At 40.5% G+C, this 23605-nt stretch overlaps 1 protein-coding gene across 3 annotated transcripts in view; it reads left to right on the top strand.

Annotated features, from left to right (window-relative positions):
• The window catches only part of IPCEF1 (interaction protein for cytohesin exchange factors 1), a 51098-nt gene that overhangs the window by 11447 nt on the left and 16046 nt on the right, over nt 1–23605 (top strand). Inside the window, exons 4-7 of one of the 3 annotated variants that reach the window (XM_081945553.1) lie at nt 11507–11543; nt 12017–12186; nt 22012–22085; nt 22600–22671. In XM_081945553.1, coding sequence (XP_081801679.1) covers nt 11507–11543; nt 12017–12186; nt 22012–22085; nt 22600–22671 — 353 coding nt within the window. Of the gene's footprint in view, nt 1–11275; nt 11544–11567; nt 11724–12016; nt 12187–22011; nt 22086–22599; nt 22672–23605 lie in introns of those variants that run through there. The other 2 variants (XM_081945552.1, XM_081945554.1) reach the window with 2 other exon arrangements.

The raw sequence follows: 23605 nt of genomic DNA, 5'->3' as shown, positions 1-23605 counted from the left end.
ATCTCACCAGGCTCAAGGTTGACTCAGCCTTCCATCTTTCTGAGGTGGGTAAAATGATGACCCAAATTGTCGGGGGAAATATGTTGATTCTGTAAACCACTTAGAGAGGGCTGGAAAGCACTGGAAAGTGGTATATAAGTCTAAGCACTGTTGCTATTGCTATTGAATCAGCTTCAACTCCTGTGCATCTTGCAGGGAGGCTGTGCAAGGATCTGGGCAAGTAAAGATGACTTCATAAAGATGACTTTCCCTTCCTGTCACATGACCTGCGTGTCAGTTTCTATTCAGCCAATATGACTGTTAGAGTACGAGGCATACTAGTCTCCAGCTTATTCAACAGGAAATGAGCAGAGGGCAGCCCCTTTTACGTAATCATCTCCATCACCACTAAAGTACCACATTCAGTAGGGAAGTTTGTGTTGAGAAAAGATAAAATATACTCATTCCACAATGGGTCAGACAATTACTAGGACTTGACTAAGCATAGGGGATATGAAGAAGACATTGTCATGAGCATCGTATTCTTAAAGAGTGGTTGCAATCCTTGAAGGCTTGGTGTGGTGTGGAATATAACTATTTATAGCTGTTCTGACCTAGAGAGTATCACTAATGCAGTTCCAGGGAAAATGTTCAGGAAAAAAAAATCAAACCACTTCAATTTTCTGAATCTGTTTAGGAAATTTGCAAATGTGGCAAATGCTTCCAGGTTGTTGAAATAACTTCACTGCATTTAATTTAATTTAATCATTTGCTTTGACTTCAAATTCACTGGGGAGGATTGTTTTGATTCAGAGATTTGATTGAATCAATTTCAATTTCTAAATTGAAGCTTCACACAGGCCCCTAATCCAGAACACAATACTTTCTGCAAGACTGACTTCAATTGACATAACTAAAGATGGAGACAAAGATTCTGCTAAACCACTGCATTTTCACCCTTTATTTATACAAGACTGAAATATGTTGATTGGGAAATACAGGGACAGATGCTTTGGATGAAGATTCTCTCTTGATACTTGTAATACTGTAGTAAATGTTGTACAGACATGGATATTCTCTTTTGGGGCCAGGTGTCTGAGAAGCAACTGGATGAAGACCATAACCTAAGCTTTTCCCCATCTCAGTTTAGGGAAGCAATCAGAACTAAAGTTGCTTTCATTACTTTTATCATTGTCTCTCCAAAGAGAGGGAGAGGGACATGCAGTATGTAACTACTGTGTACTCTAAGGTGCCTTCTAAATATCTGGGCTCAGTGTCCTAACAGTTTCACTATTACCTGCAAGGTCATGTTTAAAAAGTAGTGCCATGGGAATTCTGCTTAAACCCCTAGCATAGAAGTCTTGAAGTTCCACTGTATTCTGTCATTTCTGACTTACATAACAGTCTATTTGGTTTGAACTTTGGATCAATCCATCTCCTGGGTCATTTATAGATTACATAGAGTCTGGCGTTAGTAATAATTATTAGTCTTATAGATTGGATTGAAAAGCGTTCTACTTGTTGGAAGTGACCTAAAGTTTCAACTAGCGTAGAGATGATATTGATCTTAGATGGTTTATTTAGATGAATCCATGTTACATTATTTCCAAAAGAGCTATATTTGTTGTTTATTTGTATCTTTTTAAAACCAACAGATGAGGCATATGTCTAGTCCTTCCTTCCTTCCTTCCTTCCTTCCTTCCTTCCTTCCTTCCTTCCTTCCTTCCTTCCTTCCTTCCATCCATCCATCCATTCATCCATCCATCCATATAAACTCTGTGCATTGAGGTTATCAGGGGGAAGTTCATCTTTTTATTCTGTTTGTGAGAATGACAAAAGGATCTCGGCAATTGTGGCAAATTTTGGAGTGTCTTCCAAAGGGAGACACTCCATTTGGCATCACCAAAGTGTCCATGTGTGTGTGTGTGTTTCAAAGGTGGTATTTAGGAGTTTCTGACCATTCTGGAGAACCGGTAGTGGAAGTTTTGAGTACTTCGAAGAACTGGTAAATACCACCTCTGACTGGCTCCACCCCCATCTACTCTCTGCCTGCCAAGTCCCAGCTGATCGGGAGGAAATGGAGATTTTACAGTATCCTTCCTGTTCTGTAGGGAGAACAAGAAAGACAGGAACTGAGGCAAGGCAGGTTGAAGCTAACACAACCTTTATTAACAGTATAACATGGCAAAATGTAAGGCAAACCTCGACCCGGCAAACAGCAGCATTTGACAGCTGACAGCCCTTTTTATACTAGAGCTGTCAGATGCTGAACCAATAGGAATGGCTGCATTCTCCCTCCAGCTGGCTGCTCGCATCTCAACCAATCAGGGGCCAGCAATGATAGTCAGTGGCGTTGTAGCCTCGAGGACTTAACACCCTTCTCCTCCCAGTTAGAACATGCGTAGTCAGCCAAATACGCTGGCTGGCATCGGCTCCTCCCAGATCGCCTTAGTTCAGGGGTGGTGGCCAAAGGATGAGCCTCTGGTGGAGAGTCCTGTGGAACATTAGGTGACTGCGCAGCTGAGCCGGCAGGAAACTTTACCACCGTGGGACTGACCAGATTCTCAGATAAGCCTGGCGACAAGAACTCATCGGTGGGGGGGTGTTGCATGCGGCTCTGTCTGCGCTGGAGCAGCCTCTGTCGATATTAGTTCCCCGGGGCAGGATTGGGCCTGCACCGGGTGTTGGTCTGCTGCACTGGTGGCTCGCTGTCTGAGCTGGTTGATGTGTCGGTGCCACATTTGCCCGTCACTGAGCTGGACTTAGAAGAGTAGGGTCCAGTTAGTTGCGTGATTTGTCTGGGAAGCCACCTTGGTTTGGCCCTATAGTTTTGGGCATAGACTGGGTCTCCCACATTAAAGGCCTGTGTGGAGTTGCCTGTGAGGGGGCTTTTCTCTGCTGCATAACCGGTGTGTAGCCGATCTGGGGTTGTCCGGAACCGACGACCCATAAGCCGTTCTGCGGGACTTTCTTTGGTGATTGGGCACGGGGTTGTATGCTGTGCCAGGAAGTATTGGGACAGTTTGTCATGCCAATTCCCTGGCCCCAGGTGGCCCAATGCCTCCTTAGCCAACTGGACGGTTCGTTCTGCCAGGCCATTTCCGGCCAGGTGGAATGGCACCGTCATGTCGTGTCGTATGCCATGCTGTCCTAAAAACATCTGGAAGGGTGCCAACATGAACTGGGGCCCATTGTCAGTCACCACCACGTCAGGCAACCCATGGGTCACGAATAGCCTCCGCAGCACCCTAATCACGGCCTCCGAAGTGATGGATGGCATGAGTGCCAGCTCCACCCACTTCGAGTAGGCATCTACGAGGACCAAGAAGTTCTGCCCTAAGAACAGGCCGGCGAAATCCAAATGGACTTATGCCCATGGAGCCCGGGGCATGTCCCATTCCCTGATTGGCACAGAAGTGGAAGCCGGTCTAGATTGCTGGCACTGCTGGCAGGTGGCTACCCAGTTTTCTATTTCCTGGTCAATGTTGGGCCACCACTCATAGCTTCGGCCCAAAGCCTTCATGCACACAATGCCCAGGTGAGCAGTGTGCAGGGCAACTTAAAATTGGTGACCAAAGCTTTGGGGGAGCTACCACCCTATTGCCCCATAACAGGCACCCATTAAGGAAGGACAGCTCACGCTGATGTACATAATAGCGGTGAAACTCAGGATATACTGGCCCCTGTGGCCACCCCCTGTACACCAAGTCCAAAACTTGGGCCAATATGGGGTCTGTGGCAGAGAGCCTGGCAATATCCCGTGTGGATCCAAAACAGGCACTGGCAGAGGGCAGCGACTGAGGGCATCAGCCTGTCCCAAGTTTTTTCCTGGCCTATATTGTAGCTGATAATTCTATGCCGCTAGAAAGACTGTCCATCTGGACATTCTTGGAGACAAAATCTGAGGAGTCTGGCGATCCCCCGCCAGAAGACCCAAGAGAGGTTTATGGTCGGTCACTAAGTGAAACAAATGACAATAAATGTAATCGTGAAACCGCTTTACCCCTGCTACAGCAGCTAGGGCCTCCTTATCCAGCTGACTAATTTTTTTCAGCTGCTGAGAGCGTAAGCAAATAATAGGCAATTGGGACTTCTGAGCCATTAGGTAGGATGTGACTCAGAATGGCCCCAATGCCATAAGGCGATGCATCGCACGCCAAAGTTAATGGGAGGCGATCACTGTATTGCACTAATAAAAGATTTGTATGTAAGGACACCCTTAACTGCCCTAAAGGCTTGGGCTTCCTTAGACCCCCAATGCCAGGGTGTCTTGGAATCCAGGAGCCTATGAAGAGGTCTGCCAAAGACACCTTATGGGGTATAAAAATGGAGTAAAAATTAAGCAGCCCCAGAAAGTCTTGCAGTTCAGCCTTAGGAGGGAGTGGGAGCTTTCTTAATTGCCTCTACCTTGGACAGAGTAGGATGTCTTTGGAATCAACTAGATGCCCCAAAAATTCTGCACTGGGGACTCCAACCTATACTTTTCTCGTTTGAGTTTCAGCCCCGCTTGGCGGAAACGGGTCAGGACTGCTCCTAATTTATCAACAAGCTCAGCTTGATCCAAAGCGGACATAAGCACGTCGTTGAAATAGGGTACCACCCCTGGCAGCCCCTGGAGCAAGTTGCATTTACATTTGAAACCTCCCCAGTGCGTTACGATGGTTTGAGCCATGGCAGTGGTTTCGTCCACCGGGAGCTGCTGGTGCACTTGTGCTAAGTCTAACTTGGCAAAAATGTTTCCCTGGCCCAAGGAATGAAGCAGATGTTGAACCACTGGCACTGGGTAAGGGATGGCTTGCAACCCTTTATTAATGGTGCATTTAAAATCCCTGCAAATACTAATATTACCATCCTGCTTAATAGGTATTACTATGGGGGTCTCGCAGGGGGAGTGGTCTACTGCTTCGAGCACTCCTTGTGCTATTAATTTATCTAGTTCTAAATCTACTTGGGGCTGAAGGGCAAAAGGCACTCTCCTGGGTTTTAGACGTATTGGCGCCACCTGGGGGTTCAAGTTAAAATAAATGGGGGTCCCATTATATTTACCAAGCTTGTTGTCAAATACATCTGCGAACTTGCTGCCCAGGAATCTGGAACAACGGAGTGGATGCCGGAGATGTTGAATCCCAATGCGGAGAACCAGTCAAACCCCAGGAGGCTGGGCAGATGGCCATCTACAATGATGAGAGGAAGAGGCCCCTGAAAGTTATTGCTGGCTATGGTGAATGTGCCGCAACCCACAATGGGTATTGGCTGTCCTTGATAGTCTCTGAGGCAAAGTGGGCACTGCCTGAGTTGAGCTTTGGTCAGGCTGGGCACTATCCATTTGATATAGCCCAAGAGACCAGGGATTTGGAAGAGCCAGTGTCCACTTCCATCTTGCAGGGCTCTCTCTCTCTATGCGCACAGTCAGGTATATCTTATGGGTAGGCTTAGTCAGGGACACATGTCTGACAGCCCAATCAGGGTGCTGCTGGTCACCTGCGATGGCAAAGCAATCTTCGTGGTGTTCCGGAAGTCTTTTTACGAATTGTCTAGACAAGGCGCGCTCCGGAGGTGGGTCAGCAATTGGCATGGCTAATCTGCAGACCTTGGCTAAATGTCCTTTCCTGTCACACCGATGGAATATTGCGGCTTTGAACCTGCAGACTGACCTTGCAGGTTCCCGCCACAACTCAGACAACCTGCCTGAGGTAAAAAATCAGCCTGAGTCCATTTTTTCCTGGTGGCCAGCTTGAGGTGGCTTATCTCTTCTTCCTCATCTGAGAAGTCTTCTTCGTCATCTTCTTCATGGTGGACAGCATGGCCCCTGCTGGCATGGGTGGCCGGTGGCACAAATCTCTGAATTTCTGTGGTGGATTTGTCCGACATTTCATATGCCGTGGCTTCATCCACGTCTGCCTGAAGTCTCAGCTCTTTTCGTGCCAGAAAGCTTCGCTGAAGTCTGAGGTCTTTGATACCACAGACCAGCTGTTCTAACAGGGCATCATCCAGTACAGGAAAGTCACAGTGCAGGGCTGCTGTTCTGAGGGAAGCCATGTAATCGCTCACAGATTCCCCTTCTCTCTGGGTCCTCTGCCTAAACGCATAACGTCTGGCTATGTGCGAGGGAGTTGGAGAGTAATGATTTTTAAGTTTCTCCAAAAGATTCTTCCCAAGCATCGAATGGACAGATTGAGGTGCTGCTAAAGCCCTGGCTGTTCCAAACATCTTGTGGCCACATGCACTGAGAAAATACCCTCTTTTACGGCCACTGGACAAACCGGTGAAGTCGTTTGCCTCCAGGAAGCACTCGAACCGCTCGAGGTAGGCGTCCCATGTCTCAGTGGCTGGGCTGAATGCTGTGAATGCTGGTAGATTAGCCATCCTTAGAAAGATGGAAATTGAAGAATTAGCCTTGGAGCGACTTCTCATCTCCTGTGACTTGAGGCAGCTCTTATTCGTGACTTCGCTTTTCCTTTACCTCAGTCCTGATCCCACCTTCGTCGCCAGTGTTCTGTAGGGAGAATGAGGCAGACAGGAAGTGAGGCAAGGCAGATTGAAGCTAACACAACCTTTATTAACAGTATAACACGGCAAAATGTAAGGCAAACCTCGACCTGGCAAACAGCAGCATTTGACAGCTGACAGCCCTTTTTATACTAGAGCTGTCAGATACTGAACCAATAGAATGGCTGCATTCTCCCGCCAGCTGGCTGCTTGCGTCTCAACCAATCAGGGGCCGGCGATGATGGTCAATGGCATCGTAGCCTCGAGGACTTAACACTTCCCTTTCCACCAAGTCACACCACGTCCACCAAGCTACGCCCACAGAACCGGTAGTAAAAATTTTTGAATCCCACCACTGGTGTGTTGGCATTAGATGCTCTTTTTTTAGTGCCAATTTACTTTTATTTGGTAGTACATTAAAAATGTATGTAACAACGATCTCCCTCAGGTTAAGTAAATTCAATTGTTTATTTCCAATTGTAGATTTTAAGAAATGTGTGAAAGTGTGGTCTCAACATTCTATAAATAGTTTTTGAAAAAGAATTCACATAGATCTGGACTAAATTCAAATACATTTTCATGGGGCAACTAAAACTAGGTGAAAGAACAATTTCTGGCTTTGATGTTGCAAATTTTCTTCCCTGTTGACATCCATGCTGCTCCTGTGACAATGTGGTGTGTTGTTTACTCATCAGCAGGATGATGATGAGACAGCATTGTCCTTTCGACACTCTCTTTGAAACAGAGATGATGTGATAGTTCCCTAAGAGAGGGGACAGTTCAATTCACATCAGAATCATTTTAATTTACATTGATTGAGATTTGTTTCTAATCTCCCATTCAGTAAAATCAAAGTAAACTTTTTTTTAATAGATCTTATAGTAACCTCCAGCACTCCATATATATTTCCAACTTCCCATGTTTTGAAGAGGTTAAGATACAAAATGGATACCTAAGATATATAAGGCACCTTAGAAAACTCTAACTTCTCCTGCTTTTAAGGAGAAAAATGAATGTTTAATCTTTTTTACCTATTTTGTCCCTTAAAATGCCCACAAAATCCCAAAAGGATTGGAATATGTTGGCCCTGTCCAAGAGATTGCTCATCTATGTGCACACCGGCCAAAAATATTGCTCAAATCTTTTGACTGAAGTCATTTGAGCTCTGTAACTCCATCACGAAAACAATAATTCTCCTGCCTCCATTCTAACACTTTGATTCCAAGAAAAGATTACACTTTCAGAGAGTTTCTGCATGTCTGCTCAGCTTTTATTTCTGGTTGATTACAGTTCCCTGAAAGTGTACAAGTATTGAAAAGAAAACAAAGAAAGTGAAACAAATCAATATAAAACAAAGACTACAGTAATAACAACAATAGTAGAAATAATAATAAATCCATCTGGAAAAATAATAGTTGATATGCTTTGTAGATTAAAAAGGTCTTCAGAGGATATCAGAAAAGTGTCCAAAAAGATTCAGTTCTCAGATGGCAGAGTGGGGGAGGAAGAATCACTCCTGAACAAGTTCTTCCCTTGTGGTGATCCCTCTTGCCTCACTAGGTAGGGATCCATGAAGAAAGATCTCAGAAATATACCATATTTTTCAGAGTATAAGATGCACCTTCCCCCCCTAAAAGAGGGTGAAAATTTGGGTGCATCTTATACACTGAATGTAGCCCTGCCCACCCGCTGGCACCACCCTTTGGCCTCTGCCTTCCAGCAATTTGCCTCCTTGCAGCAAACAGAAAACAGCCTGTTTCAGTTTCAGCTTCAGCACAGCCTGATTAGCATAAGAAGCTGATTGTCGGATGGATTGGCCTTTGGACGATCAGCTCAGGCTGCAGGGATTGCCATTGCCTATTGCTGCCTCTGTGGGCCCCATTTTCAGCCTCCGCATCCCATTTTTGACCTCTGTGTGCCCCATTTTCAGCCTCCACATGCACCATTTTGCACTCATTCTGATCCCCGCCACCTAGAATGGAAAATGGGGCATGGAGGCCAAAAACTGGGCATGCGGAGGTGGAAAATGGGATGTGAAGGCTGAAAATGGGGCATGCGGAGGTGGCAATAGGCAATGGCAATCCCTGCAGCTTGAAACAGCTGATCATCAAGAGGCCGATCCAACCGACAATCAGCTGCTTGTGCTAATCAGGCTGTGCTGAAACTGAAATGGATTATTTGCTGTTTGCTTTAAGGAGGCAAATTGCTGGGAGGCAGATTTTTTTTCTTGTTTTACTCCCCAAAATCTAGGTGCATCTTATAGTTAGGAGTTTCTTATACTCTGAAAAATACAGTACCTTAGAGTCTAGCTAGTGAAAACAAAACATCAAAGTTTAACATATACATCTGCATGGATACTAAAGTCTTTCTCTTAAGCTTCAGTTCAGGCAGACCTGTCTCAAAGCTGCTAATCTTTCCGTCTTACTGCAGCTGAACTTTTAACTTATGAAATGTGCTAATTGTAGTCTGCAAGGTGTTGATGTTGGCCTTTCTATTTTAAGACTCAAGAAAAATTTGTGGTACTTGAGGCCATCAAAATCAGATAAGCAGAGTGAGTGCCAATTCTATCTGAGATGAGAGCGCCATAATTTATGTGTGACCAGGTCCTTCTCTTTTCCATACTAATTATGCCACTAAGTGTGGCCTCACCATCAGATCTTAAGCTGTGGTCAGGCTAATATTTAAGAAGGGAGGATTATTTCAGCCCTCATCTTTTTGGACTTTAAATCTCATTATCAATAATAGTGCCCAGAAACAAACAAACAAACAAATTAACAAACAAACAAACAAAGTATCTAATAGAACCTTGCTGGATCAGGTAATATGATCGGACTTCCACTTTTTTTTTGCTACGTTCTGAACCAATTCCAGTTCCCAAAGATGCAAAGGAAGCCCAAGGCAGAGCACATTTGAACAATTGAATCTATATTCAACTAAGGCATGTGTCACCATAGCCAGACATGACCTTATCAAGAACAAAAGCAGTGGCTGTTCATGCGGAGGTGATCAAAGGCATCTTGACTACATCTGCCCCTCAGCTTTCAAGTAGACTCACATTTCTAGCAAGCTGCAGTGTAGACATGTGGCAGGTTGCTTATAGGGCAAGGTCAACATGGGAAGATGCTTGGTTTTGTGGATGAGGCTTCTGGTAAGAATGTATGTTATAATATGAAATATCAGTTGTAGACTAAAGAGACACAGTTGGCAGATAGCTCTGAGGACTTAAAAGAATTTACAAACACAAAAGTAAAGTGAGAGCTGGCATAGCACGCACAGGAGAATGGGAAATGGTGGTTTGGATGTGAATCAGAGGTGGTATTCAGCAAGTTCTGACCAGTTCTGTAGAACCAGTAGTGCAAATTTTGAGTAGTTTGGAGAACTGGTAAATATCACCTTTGACTGGCCCAGGCCCTGGCCCCATCTATTCTTTGCCTTCTAGGTTCCAGCAGATCTGGAGGAAATGGGGATTTTGCAGTAACCTTTCCCTGGAGCAGGGAGGAAGTGGAGATTTTACAGTATCCTTCTCCTGCCCCGCCCACCAAGCCATGCCACACCCACCAAGCCACACCCACAGAACTGGTAGTAAAAATTGTTGAATCCCACCACTGGTATGAATGGATGTTGTAAGAGGAAACTCAAAATGGACAATGGGTTCAAAAGAGACAAATTATTCTTGCAAGACAATCCAGGAATCTCCTGCCTTGGTGGAAGATGACTGGATATCAAACCCAAGTATAGCTGTATGATGCTTTATCTCTGTAAAGACAATTTTGCCTTTTCCCCTGATTTTTTAAAAATCAATGCTATTGAAATTGCAGGACCTTAACCCAGAGACAAGTTGTGCCAATATCTTCTCTTTCCCAAGTTATAACCCACAGTGCAATAAAGAAAACTACCATAACTAAAAGGTTATGTTATGGGGAACTTCTATTTAAAAATTTTAAAAATTCAACAATAAGAACAAAGGGTGATGAATTGAGATACTAAAGTGAAGCATAGCACCCTTTTTTTGCCAGGGTTGAACAAAGAACTTTAAAAATTTTAAAAATTCAACAATAAGAACAAAGGGTGATGAATTGAGATACTAAAGTGAAGCATAGCACCCTTTTTTTGCCAGGGTTGAACAAAGAACTTACAACTTTGCATACTTACATTGATTAAATGTGTGAATGGCCAGCTGTGTGACACACCAATGAGTAAAAGTTCATTCCAGTTCAAAATCTGCAAATAAATGACCATGGTAACCACACTACTTCCACTAGAGATGATTCATATGTTTGACTGCAAGTCCTGAAGGATTCGCTGTGTGATATTTGTCGATTGAACCTTCATATTTATATCTTATTGATTTCAGTAGGATTACCTTGGCTATGTTGTGGTACGAACTGGTGACAAAAATATAGGTTGAGTCTCTCTCTTTCCTCTGATTCTTTGCTGTTTGCCAAGCTCTGCCATGGGAATGGCTGCTGAGTGGTACAAAGATTAGTGGTAGTTATGCCATGTGGGGTGTGCAGGTTTTCATACTTTACATATCATCGAGTCCTGGACACACAATGTTTTCTTTTACCTTTTGAATATTAGGGACCGATATAAAGCTGCAAAAGCTTCATTTTCAGATGGCTGCTTTTTGGTTTGTGTTCCTGTATCTAGCTACCCTTACACAGACTAGCTTGCTGCAGGTGTGAAACAGGAAGCTGTACTGAAAGAGAAAGAGGAGAGAGAGAGAGAGAGAGAGAGAGAGAGAGAGAGAGAGAGAGAGAGAGAGAGAGAGAGAGAGAGAGAGAGAGAGAGAGAGAGAGAGAGAGCAGTACTTTTTCTCTAGGAGCTCCACATGAATCAATTTTAATTAGAGCATGTTATGCTTCAGCTCCTGGCTTTCCCATTTGCTGTGTGGCGAGCCTGTTTGAAAGATTGCATTCTATGGCAAGCTCTACCTCCACCTCTTCTTCTTCTTCCTCCTCCTCCTCCTCTGTCTTCTGCAAATGTTACAACACCAATTGAAATTTCCTCTTTTCTTTCTTTTCTGCGTGCCTTGCAGATCCCTTTGCGTCAGAAGACGAGGAAGAAAAATCAAGGTACTGAGTCTGCTTTGTTCCTCTTTTTGTTTACATTGATATCTTGCTCATGTGAAGCTGAGGGCTTTTCAAATCAGCTTGTGGTAGTGCTGGTGGCGGCTGCTGTGTCGTACTCTGTTCAATTTTTGGTTTGACAGCAGAAAACAATGACATGCTCTTCATTTGGACTAAACTGCTTTGGTATGTCAATAATGGTGTCTCTGTGTGTATCGGGGTCTGTGTGTGTGTGTGTGTGTGTGTGTGTGTGTGTGTGTGAAGCAAGACAAATGCCTTATCAGCTGTGACCAATAATTTTGAGGCAAATCAGCTTCGAAGGATATTTTAGCCACACATTAATACTTGCTGAAGAGATCTCTAAGAGTAAAAACTAGCAGCTGATTTCCATTGGAAATATATTTCTCCCTCTGAGGGAGTTTTCCTGAAAGCTTTGGTTTTTCTTTTTGTTAAAGTGACACTTGCTTCTAATCACACAGGTTTTTACACCATGAGTCGCCGAAGGATTTCATGTAAGGATCTCGGACTGGCTGATTGCCAGGGTTGGCTGTATAAGAAAAAGGAAAAAGGAGGCTTTATTGGCAACAAATGGAAAAAGTTTTGGTGTGTCCTGAAGGCTTCGTCTTTATACTGGTACAGCAATCAACTGGTAAGAATGTCAATCTCTTCATTTCTATAAAGAAATCAAAATAGAATTGTACTTCCCTACAATAAAACCCTGCCTAAAACTCAACTATATATATATATATGGTGCATTTTGGTGTCATATACGTATGAGGTAATTCAACAATGGTGGGAAAGACCCTGTTTCTGACGGGGATAGTGGGGTTGTCTGTTTTTGATTTAAAAAAAGTAAGTAAACTATATCTCATGTCAACCAACAGCCAGAGAGAAGTTTGGGGTTTGTAAGAAGAGAAGAATGCATTTATTTCCCACTTCTGTGCAATCAATCCTATCCACATTCTCCCCCCCCCCTACAGTTTGTAAGGTAGGGAAGGGAAAATGTGATGACTGGAGTATGTCAGAATGGCTACAAATGCTACATCTTCCCCCTCTACCCCTCCATTAGGCTTGCACCAACTCTGCTGGCCTTCTGGACGGCCCTTGAAACATGGTTTTGTGTACCAGTTTGGTATAATATAACATCCTAGTGGAACCTGCTTGTATGACAATTATGGAAAGCATCTTGGGATGTTTCACTGCTATTTTGTTTTTTATCTGTTTCACCTTTTTTAAAAAAAAATGAAATTGGCTGTTTTAATACTTTTTATATATTTAGATTATTATTTTGAATACCGCCCATATTCAAAATAATATGTGAGACGGGCGGCTACATCAGCGTGATTGAATCAGTCAACAAATGAAAACTGTGTGTGCCCTTTTTGCCTAACCTTTCATTTGATGCAAATGAACTTATAGATCGACAATCCAAGCAATCTCTTTATTGGATATAAGTGTTTATGTCCCACTTTCCTTACACCCATGTACGATTCACAGATGTCCTTTCCTATAAGAGCAGTTTTGTTTCAAAGTGGCATTTTATAAATAACTTAAATATGTCCTTCATTTTTTTAGGAAGTTACACTGATAAATTAGTGTCAGCAAAGCATAACATAAATAGTTTCTGTTTCTATTATTGTTATTATGCCAACTGACCTTTATCTGTCTTTTCCACTCTTGTGGTCTCCATGTTGCAATATCTATAATTGCAGTTACTGCCTTGTATGGAGATTATAGGACTTGCGTTTCAATATGACTAACATTTTCTTACCATACTGCATTCATAAAAGTAATCTGGCATAACATTAAAAAAAGTCAACTAGTTAGGGGGTTACTTATAGTGTATATGTCTGGGCCAGTAGTGGGATTCAGCCAGTTTGCACGACTTTGGGAGAACCGGTTGTTAAGTTTCTGAGCAGTTTGGTGAATTGGTTGTTGGGAGAAATCATTAAGACAGAGAATCCCACCACTGGTAAGCAGGGCAAAACACCATTTCCCCAAAGTATAATTCATTTGAGATTCCAAGGGGATACTAGAAATATGAGTCAATTTAAATGTTGAGATTCTAATCCAATTAGAATACAGAAGCAGCTCTTGTTGCCTTCTGGGAGTCAAGGTGCTAAGGTTGTTTTGGTGTTTTTAAAAAAATAAATCTGACATCAGTATCTCTTTGATCCACTGTAAGGTTTGGTAACTGTGGAGACCTTGGTGCTCTCTTGGATATTTTCTTGGAGACATTTTATTATCAGACTAGATAACATCTTTAGTCCTAGATGGTTCAGTGCCAGAAGTTTTCCTTTATTAAGAAGTTTGTTCTAAGAGAATCCTACTCTTAATCTATGGATATCACAGTATTTTTAGTGGTATCCTATTAAAGGATAGCATGGATAGTGTGTATCAAGATTTTGGTGAGGTGTGTGTCCCGATTAGGTTTGAAGACATGAAAAGCTGAAGTAGGGTTTATTACTGGCTTCCTTTTAACTCTGTTGTTAAACAAATAGTTTCAATTTTGGTTCACTACTGCCTCTGAGGTTTTACTGATAAGAGGAATGAAAAACCATTAAATAGATAGAATTGACAACAATCATTTTAAACTTGATTCTAAAACAGTTGGAGATATTCATGGGGAAATCCACTCAACATTAATTAGCATGATTTGCTTGTTAAAAATGGAATCATGGTCTTCATTAATGATCACTCAATTTAGTTGATTCCTATGTCATTCTTGGATAGATATATTCGAACATTTAGCAGCTATTTCTATAGAAAAGCTAGAGTGAATTAGTGCATTACAATCTACTTAGGGTTTCCCATTACGATTCAGACTATAGCAAGCTCTTATGAATGATAACTCAACACTTCCGAAAGCATTTTGCTCTTTTCTGTTCACAGTTTTGTTCCTTATAATCCTTTGGGATTTGATTTGTTACCATTGTCATGACATATGTCATCAACAACCAAACTACGTTTTTTATTCCAATGGCTATATTCGAACACAGTGGTTCTCAACCTGTGGTCTGTGGATCCTAGGTTCGCAAAGGCTTGAAAAAATGTTATGATTTAAAGCTTGAGTTAAATCTTGATGGTCTGTGGCCATGGTCTCTGGCCACAAAAGGTATTTAAAGGGGGTCCGCGTGATGAAGAAAAGGTTGAAAACCACTGTACAACCATTAGCATATAGTCCTCCCCATCCATTTCTTACTGAACTACCATTCCCGGCAGACTCTGTTTTTATTTCTAATTCCTGAGCATTCTAATTCCTGAGAGAGTCCTGCCTATCAATATCTAGAGAGATACAGATTCTTTACATCCCATGTGATAGATGGGATGATATTGATTTCCACCTGATGACTCCCCAATGGTATCTCCTTGGCCATTGTGGGATAAGAATGCAGGACTTGGTAGGCTTTTGTCTTAGTCTAGCATGGCTTTTCTTATATTTTCATTGCCCTGTAGCAAGAATGATAAGAAGAATTCCATCTGCTGCATGTTTTTTCTCAATGTATTTATTTAATATCCCACCTTTATTGTTATTTTTTATAAATAACTTAACACACACAATACTCCTTTCTAATTCTATTTTCTTCACAACAACAATCCTGTGAGATGATTTGGGCTGAAAGAGAGTGTCTGGCCCAAAGTCACACATAGTCAGATAGAGCTCCAGAATATTTTTCACAGCAGCAGAATAGTTCAATGATTGCCATTGAGTAAGACAGTGAAACGTATGAATTTGAAAATATATATATATAGATCTGTTGATTAGACTATAGAAAATGTATGATTTATTCATTGCCTGTATTTCTAAACTGCCCTACTCCTCACAACTCAAAGCGATTTATTAAATATATGATACATTTAATAGGCTGAAAGTATAAAATATTTTTTGCTAATATAGCATAGCAGATGGTTTCCTGAATGTGATAAGAGAGATATATGCTGGAACTAAACTATGAGTGAGGATAAACAGAATGTGTAGATTCAACACTGAACAGGATATAACCACTTGGTTGTTTAAAGAATTGATGTATAAACATATCAAGGATGTTTTGGTGATATTACAGACTTTTTGGCTAGGTACATGAATGTACATTTTTGTTTTCAACCATGTTGTTGGTTGAAAACCTGAAAGATTTCCAATGAATATTAAATTGTACAATGCAAAAAGAAATATGGATCTGAAAACTAAAATGTCAAAGGCAAACGTATTTGTAGCTGACAGGAAAAAAAAGGTGATTTATTGCATGTTATACCTAAATAGAATATAAACATATACTTGTGTACTGTGGCAGATTGTTTATTAAAGAGGGAAAAAATAATGGAAAAATGTTAGGATGGGTAAATGTTAGTAGAATGGTGGTGAATAATATATAATAAGTAACCTGTTCCCAGAAATTATTATTGTCAAAGGAAAATGTCTGTGTATAAAAACATGATTTTGCCCATCTTGTTAGAGAACACGAGAACTTGGTATGTCAAAAGAAATATAAAAAGTAAACTGAATGGAGAGGGAAGGGTCTGTGGTAAACCATGAAGAAAATTGAAGATGGACGAGTGCTGAATTATATAGACTGAATATAAAATGGCTAACAGGTATAAAAAGGATACATTGCAGTGAGTTGGTTTATAGACAGAATGAACAAGGACTGGATTGAAAAGCAAACACATGAAGAAAATGGAATGAATTGAGAAGAGAGGAAAGTGGATGGAGTTAATGAAATCTTGACAGTACAGAAGTGATGAATTTAAAGGTCAAAAGGCAGTGTCTGAAGCAATATGTAGATGTGAAGAGATGAAAAGATGTGGAGAATTATAATGAATATTATTAATTGGTAAACAATCTCTTCCCTCCCTCCCTCCTTTTTATTATTTCTTATATCTTTCCTGTCCCAAAGGTGCTTTTCCCCCCCAGAGGCAACTGGAATTTCTGGTTTTTCTTTGAAGATGTTTCGCTTCTTGTCCAAGAAGCTTCTTCAGCTTCTTTTTTTCCAAGAGTCCACTTGCCTCTTGGGAACAAAAAGCACTTTGGGACAACAATGAGCTGGATGACTGAGAATCTCCATAGACATTTATCTTGTTCCTGTACTCTGCATTATATTGCTTAGCTTAAAAGGGAATGTGATTATGTAGGACAAGGCTGGGAATAAGGTTTTGACTGTGAGCTTCAAAGCATTACCACCACAATAAGGCCTATATTGCCCACTTACCTGTAGAGAGGTTTGGGGCTGATTCTTTTGATAGTGTACTGTACACTGGAGGCGTTCTTAACACCTCAGCAATCTTTAGGCACCATTTGGTATTCTCTCCAGCCTCTAAAAGTTTGGAATTGAAAAATTGATTATTTAATGCTTCCCGCAGGAGGTACCATGGATGACCAGACTAAAACTGCAACAGGAGTTATCTTTACTGAATAGTGAAGGGAAAAGAGATTTTGATAGTTGAATTTTGCCTGATCATGAAGGCTGTGTAAATAAAAATCTCTTAGTCTTGCTCTTTTTAGGTTACTACTCCACAAATGATTTTTCATGAATAAAGAGCAATAAAAAGTTCAGCAGTCTTACCTAAGAAATGCTCTTACAAGTTGACACATGTGGTGCTCCAAGTACTTAAGGCACCAGTCACTTGTACAGACATCTGTCACTCCTACCTAATAGTCACATAGTGCAAACAATAGATTTCTTTGGTCATGTGGGTATCCTCAGGCTCTCTAAACCCAGCACAAAATAAGAAGTTGAAATTACATAACCTCACAATTATAGAATGATCTCAAGGGAGAGAGATTGATTATCTGTGAGAAAGAAAAAGTTTTTCCACGAATGCCTGTCAGTGGAAGACCCTAGACCTCAGGAGCAAAGAAATTATTTGTAGTACTATAAACAGAACTTATGATTCAGGTTTCACTTCCACATGGAAACAGTCAGTTAACTGCCAAGCAAAAACAATTGCTGTGCAAGCATTCACTTTCTTCGTACCACTGTGAGATGAAATGCTCTAATGCATTCATAATGTCTTCGACTAAGGAAGATAGTTCTAATAATGAGAATGCGTTCTTGAATCAAGTGCCATGTTGTGGTCTTAAATTCCATTGTTTTTGTTTATCAGGGATGGAGACAGCTCAAACCCAAACTCTCTTGGTTGAGGAAGAATATGCATTGTATTCTAGCCATGTTGGCTAGATATAAGCTTTGGGTTTCAGATAGGGGTAAGCATCTGACCAGCATTTGCTAGCATTTATTTTTCTTGGGGCTTCCCTATAAACAGGTGGCTTCTGTTAGCAAAAGTGCATTGGATATAAAAATTGCAAGGCTGTTTTATGTCTCCCAATAGAAATAGAGTTTTCAAGATCAAAAGCTTTTTCTGCAAGCAGAAATTGTAATTGCAACCTAGCACCCATTATTTCCTGGGGTTTTAGGAATATGGTGATTTGTAACCTTCACTATTCTCTACAATCCTATCCTCACTTCACATTCTAATGTTATAAATGGAAATTTTAGCCACTAATGTGTTTGTGGAGGCAGATACCCTAATCACAGAAACATTGTTCGTCCTTCGATTGCCCAGCCAGCCATGGTTGCTTTATGCTTCTTCAGGATATGAAATAATATTTTTATGAAGGAAGAAGACTATTGTCTTTGAACAATATCTTTTGTTGCCCAGAGATTCTGGGATATGTAACTTAGCAACAGCAGATTTGTGCTGTATATCTCCTAGTCTATCAGTAAGCTTCCAGAGAATATAAGTATTCGTTAGGCTTTAAAATTAATTCAGCCTACATTTTACCCTTTCCACACATGTTTGCCAATTATAGGAGGGTCAATTCTCATTGAGTCACACAGGCTGTTAGCAAATAGGGATCTACTTTAGATTTTATTAAATCCTGAAACGAACCGTGCAAAGTCAGACAGATTGATTGATTGATTATTACTATCAAGTTGTTTTGAATCCTAGCAACCACCACATGGATAGACTTTCTCCAGGGTGATTTATCCTGTTCATCCATCATCACTGTAACAGAGTCCATCCACCTTGCTGCTAGTCATTTTCTTCTTCCCTTGCCTTCTGCCTTTACCGGTGTTAAATTCTTTCCCAGAGAACTAGGAATTCTTTTCAAAAATGCACAGATGTGAATCTGAATCCTCCTAAAGTAATGTTAATGATTCAGAATATGTAAAATAACAGAGAAAGGGATATATAGCTTCCAAAACTCTTTATATTTGGGGAAAACATCATAATTAGAGAAGGAGAAAGAGTTTTGTTACTGATTGATCTACTTTCTAACTATAGTAAATGGTTTACCAATATATATACACGGCGAGCCTGTGGCTTAGTGGCTAAGACTCCTGCCTAAGATATAATACAGCCCAGGTTCAAATCCCAGTAAGGGTATGGCTAGCTGATGAGAGCTAATTAGCTCGAAATAGATCTATACTAGTCTCCCTTTATTTATTTATCAGTACAAATACAACACACACACACACACACACACACACACATATGTAGATTTTCACATTCGGGTCTTTTCCCATGTAAGATTACATGGGAAATCTTACAATCTTACACGGGAAAAGACCCAACTACACACACACACATACACACACACTGGGTCTTTTCCCATGTAAGATTGTAAGATTGTAACAAGCATGTGCCATAATACAAAATTTCATAAACACACACACACACACACACACACACACACACACGTGTGTGTGTGTGTGTGTGTGTTATTCGGGTCTTTTCCCGTGTAGGATTGTCAATAGACCCGAATACAACAAAACCAGCATACCTACACCCGTGAAAATCTACGAAAACATACATGTATGTATTTATGTATGTATGTATGTATGTGTGTGTGTGTGTGTGTGTGTGTGTGTGTGTATATATATATATATATATATATATATATATATATATATATATATATATATATATATATATATATATATATATATATATATGTTTGTACTGATAAATAAATAAAGGGAGACTAGTATAAATCTATTTCGATCTATATATATATATATATACACACACACAGACACAGACACACAGACACACACATATACATGTACATACATACATACACACACACACACACACACACACATATATATATATAGGTTTTTATGAAATTTTGTATTATGGCACATGCTTGTTCATGTTCTTCTGTTTCTACCAGGGTTTGTTCCATATCCATCTAGCCTCTCTTCCCTAACTGACAATAGGGACAGTTTAACAGACTGCATGAAAGGTATTGAATAGTGTTTACTTCACTAATACCTGAACCAGTTTTTCTTAACTTTTGTTTGCTAATGTTTTTGACCAAGGAATGGGCAGCTGACTCACACTCCATTTGCATTTGAAGATAATAAAAATTAATGAACTGATCTTTCTAAAACCTTGCAGGCTTCTTACTTGGTGCCATTTATGTGAGAAATGCAGCTCTCATAAGTACAAAAATCCACTCCTGGGGGGAATGGATTGTATAGCATACTCACTACAGTATACTTTATACTAGAGCATACTCTAATGTAAAATTTGGAAATGAGAATTATTTTTGCAACTTCCACTAGAAAGATACATAGTCAATGGTATATAAGTCACCAATCTTCTTTACTTCTCCTTTTGAAATATCTTAGAAGCAGATGACTTAGCAGCTCTCTGATAATGGGAATATTTACTCTCTGAATATTCAGAAAACCAGCTATTGAATGATGTGCTCATATACATCCATGGTAACTTCATACTGGTAGTCCTAGACTTACGACCACATTTGAGCCCAAAATTTCTGTTGTTAAGTGAAACATTTGTTAAGTGAGTTTCACCCATTTTATGACCTTTCTTTCTACAGTTGTTAAGTGAATCATTGCCATTGATAAGTTAATAATCCAGTTGTTAAGTGAATCTTGCTTCCCTATTGACTTTGTTTGTGAGAAGGTCGCAAAGGGTGATCACATGACCTTGGGATGCAACAATGGTCATAAATATGAACCAGTTGCCAAACATCTTCCAATATCTCAGAGGTTGCCACAAAGAAGAGGGAGTCAAACTATTCTCCAAGGCACCTGAGGGTAGAACAAGAAGCCATGGGTGGAAACTAATCAAGGAGAGAAGCAACTTAGAACTGAGGAGAAATTTCCTGACAGTTAGAACAATTAATCAGTGGAACAGCTTGCCTCCAGAAGTTGTGAATGCCCCAACAAAGATGATTAGGGGACTGGAGGGTAAAACATATGAGGAACGGTTGCAAGAACTGGGTATGTCTAGTTTAATAGAAAGAAGGACTAGGGGAGATATGATAACAGTGTTCCAATATCTCAGAGGTTGCCACAAAGAAGAGGGAGTCAAACTATTCTCCAAAACACCTGAGGGTAGGAAAAGAAGCAATGGGTGGAAACCAATCAAGGAGAGAAGCAATTTAGAACTGAGGAGAAATTTCCTGACAGTTAGAACAATTGATCAGTGGAACAGCTTGCCTCCAGAAGTTGTGAATGCCCCAACACTGGAAGTCTTTAAGAAGATGTTGGATAGCCATTTGTCTGAAATGGTATAGGGTTTCCTGCCTAGGCAGGGGGTTGGACTAGAAGACCTCCAAGGTCCCTTCCAACTCTGCTATTGTATTGTATCTGAATTTTGATCATGCAATCATGGGGATGCTGCAAAGGTTGTAACTGTGAAAAAAGGCAACTTTTTCAGTGCTGTTGTAACTTTGAACAATCACTAAATGAACTGTTATAAGTTGAGGACTATCTATGTTTGTTTGTCTTTGTTTGTTTTGTTTAAACCTGAATTTATCTGAATTTCTGCAGCTCTATCAGAGTACACAGTTCAGATTTTACAGCTGTCTAGAATCCTATGAGCTAGTGATAGAAAATAAACCCCTGTCTTGTCCAATTAAATAACTGCTAAACATTTCAGCCTAAGAATGCAGGAAGGCAATGTAGAATAAAGAAATATGAAAGCTAAATAAGTAAGCTGATACAGAAGGTTGTGAAACTATTTTATATTGTTATGTGTTTTGTTCTTTCTGTATGTGTTGGGTTTTTTTCTTTTCTGTTTTTAAAGGTTAAAGTGCTTAATAAAAATTATTAAAAAAAAAAGAATGCAGGGAGCAAAGCAGTGGTGGGTTTCAATTTATTTTACTACCAGTTCGCTTCTGCACGCTCGCTTGTACGATGCTTCTGCACATGCACAGAAGCATAGGGGGCTGGTGGGCGGAGCTACCAGTTCGCCTGATCTGGGGCGAACCAGCAGAAACTCACCTCTGGAGCAAAGGTCCTGTATATTTCGTCCTTATTTGTTATATACTACTGGAAATAATTCCCCAGAATATATTATGGTTTACAATTTAGCTCAAGCAGCTAAAAATATATTTTCCATAATGTGAAGTGTGATACGAAGTTCAATCAATTTCCAATATCCAATTTTGATGAATAACATGGCATACATTAATCTTTTGTGGCTTTCCCCTCCTTAGGCAGAGAAAGCAGAAGGCTTCCTCAACCTTCCCAACTTCACAGTGGATCAAGCAACAGAATGCAAGAAAAAACAGTAAGTCTAGCATTCTGTTTTGGTCTTTGGGAAAGTTACAAATTATTTTGAAGTTACAGCGAATTAAGAAGAATAAAGCAGAATAAAGCTGGGATTGAACATTGCTTAAATAGTAATCCACCCAAATGCATGGTATTGCTTTATTCTGGAAAAAGGAGAGCACAATATTGCAGCCTGATAGATTTTCAAAAAGTTTGTATTTCATTACAATTATTAGAACTTATCTATAAGATTTTTTTTAGGTTAGTGGTTGTTTTCAACTCTTGATACAGTATGGATTTAAACTGAAATATGAGATTGAGATTGCCCAAGTCACCTTGAGAGCAGGATCTTCTTAACTCCCTTGAATTTACCTGGACATTTTTGCCCCCATGATCGTGATAGTCATCTGGAATACCTCACGGAACTAGGATTAAGGGTTATTTCACTGTATTGAAATGCTTCTGATTTTTTCATTCAGCCTAACTTTTAGAAAGTCTAATATTTTCCCATATATTTTAATTTGTTTTGGAAGCGCGATGAAGATCACACATCCACAAATCAAGACGTTCTATTTTGCAGCAGAAAATGCACACGAAATGAATATGTAAGTAAAAATAAATACCCAACTTTAGTTTCTTTCAGTGGATTGATTGTATTGTTTTGATTATTATTTCTATATAGACTGTTGTCTAAAGTGTCAGTTCAATGGCTCTTGTTAAGGTGATGACCTAGAAACCAGGAGACTGTGAGTTCTAGTCCCACTTTAGGCTTGAAAACTAACAGGGTGACTTTGGGCCAGTCACTTTCTCTCTCAGTCCAACTTACCTCACAGGAATGTTGTGACCAAAATATGTGAGGAAGGAGTATTATGTATGTTCACTGTGTGGAGTTACTTGTAAAGTAATCAAGGCAAGAACCCCCAAAGATGACTGTGGAAAATCTGTTGTCAAGAAAACTGTACAATTATATCTCTGATGCCACCAGGAGTTGGTTGAAGGCCATTTTTGCCTTTATCCTAGTGTATGGAATACAGCTGGCAGAGGGATTCCCGCTTAAAGAATGTTGTGTTCCGAAAACAACTATCTGTGCAAATGAGAAATTGAATGTAACCTATACTTGAAGGTTTGTTTTGAGATATACAGCAGTGGAAGTGCAAATAAATACCTTCAATTATTTCCATTTGAGTGAAGATCTTTAATAGGGATTATATCTGCTTGGTAGGTTTGATTCAGTTTACTTTAACACATACTCTAGTAAATGATCAGTTTACATGAACATGTATTAGTCTACGCTGTTCTAAGACAGACTTGATATGACATACAAGGTTGACTCAGCCTTCCATTCTTCCGAGGTTGGTAAAATGAGGACCCAGATTGTTGGGGGGAATATGCTGACTCTGTAAAACCCTTTTGTTGTGGCCCGCTGGCAGCCAGTGCAGCTGGCAGCAGAGTCAGACAATAAAGAGGTTGGGGAGGAACATGGGCCAGTCCTGGAGGTTAAGGAAAGCTCAGACGAGGCCTCTGCGTCAGAGGCAGAGA

The sequence above is a fragment of the Natrix helvetica genome (assembly GCF_964273705.1).
Source record: "Natrix helvetica genome assembly, chromosome: 2".
Taxonomy (NCBI): Eukaryota; Metazoa; Chordata; class Lepidosauria; order Squamata; family Natricidae; genus Natrix; species Natrix helvetica.
The sequence above is the reverse complement of the archived record's forward strand: the minus strand, read 5'-3'. Positions and strand labels throughout refer to the sequence as shown.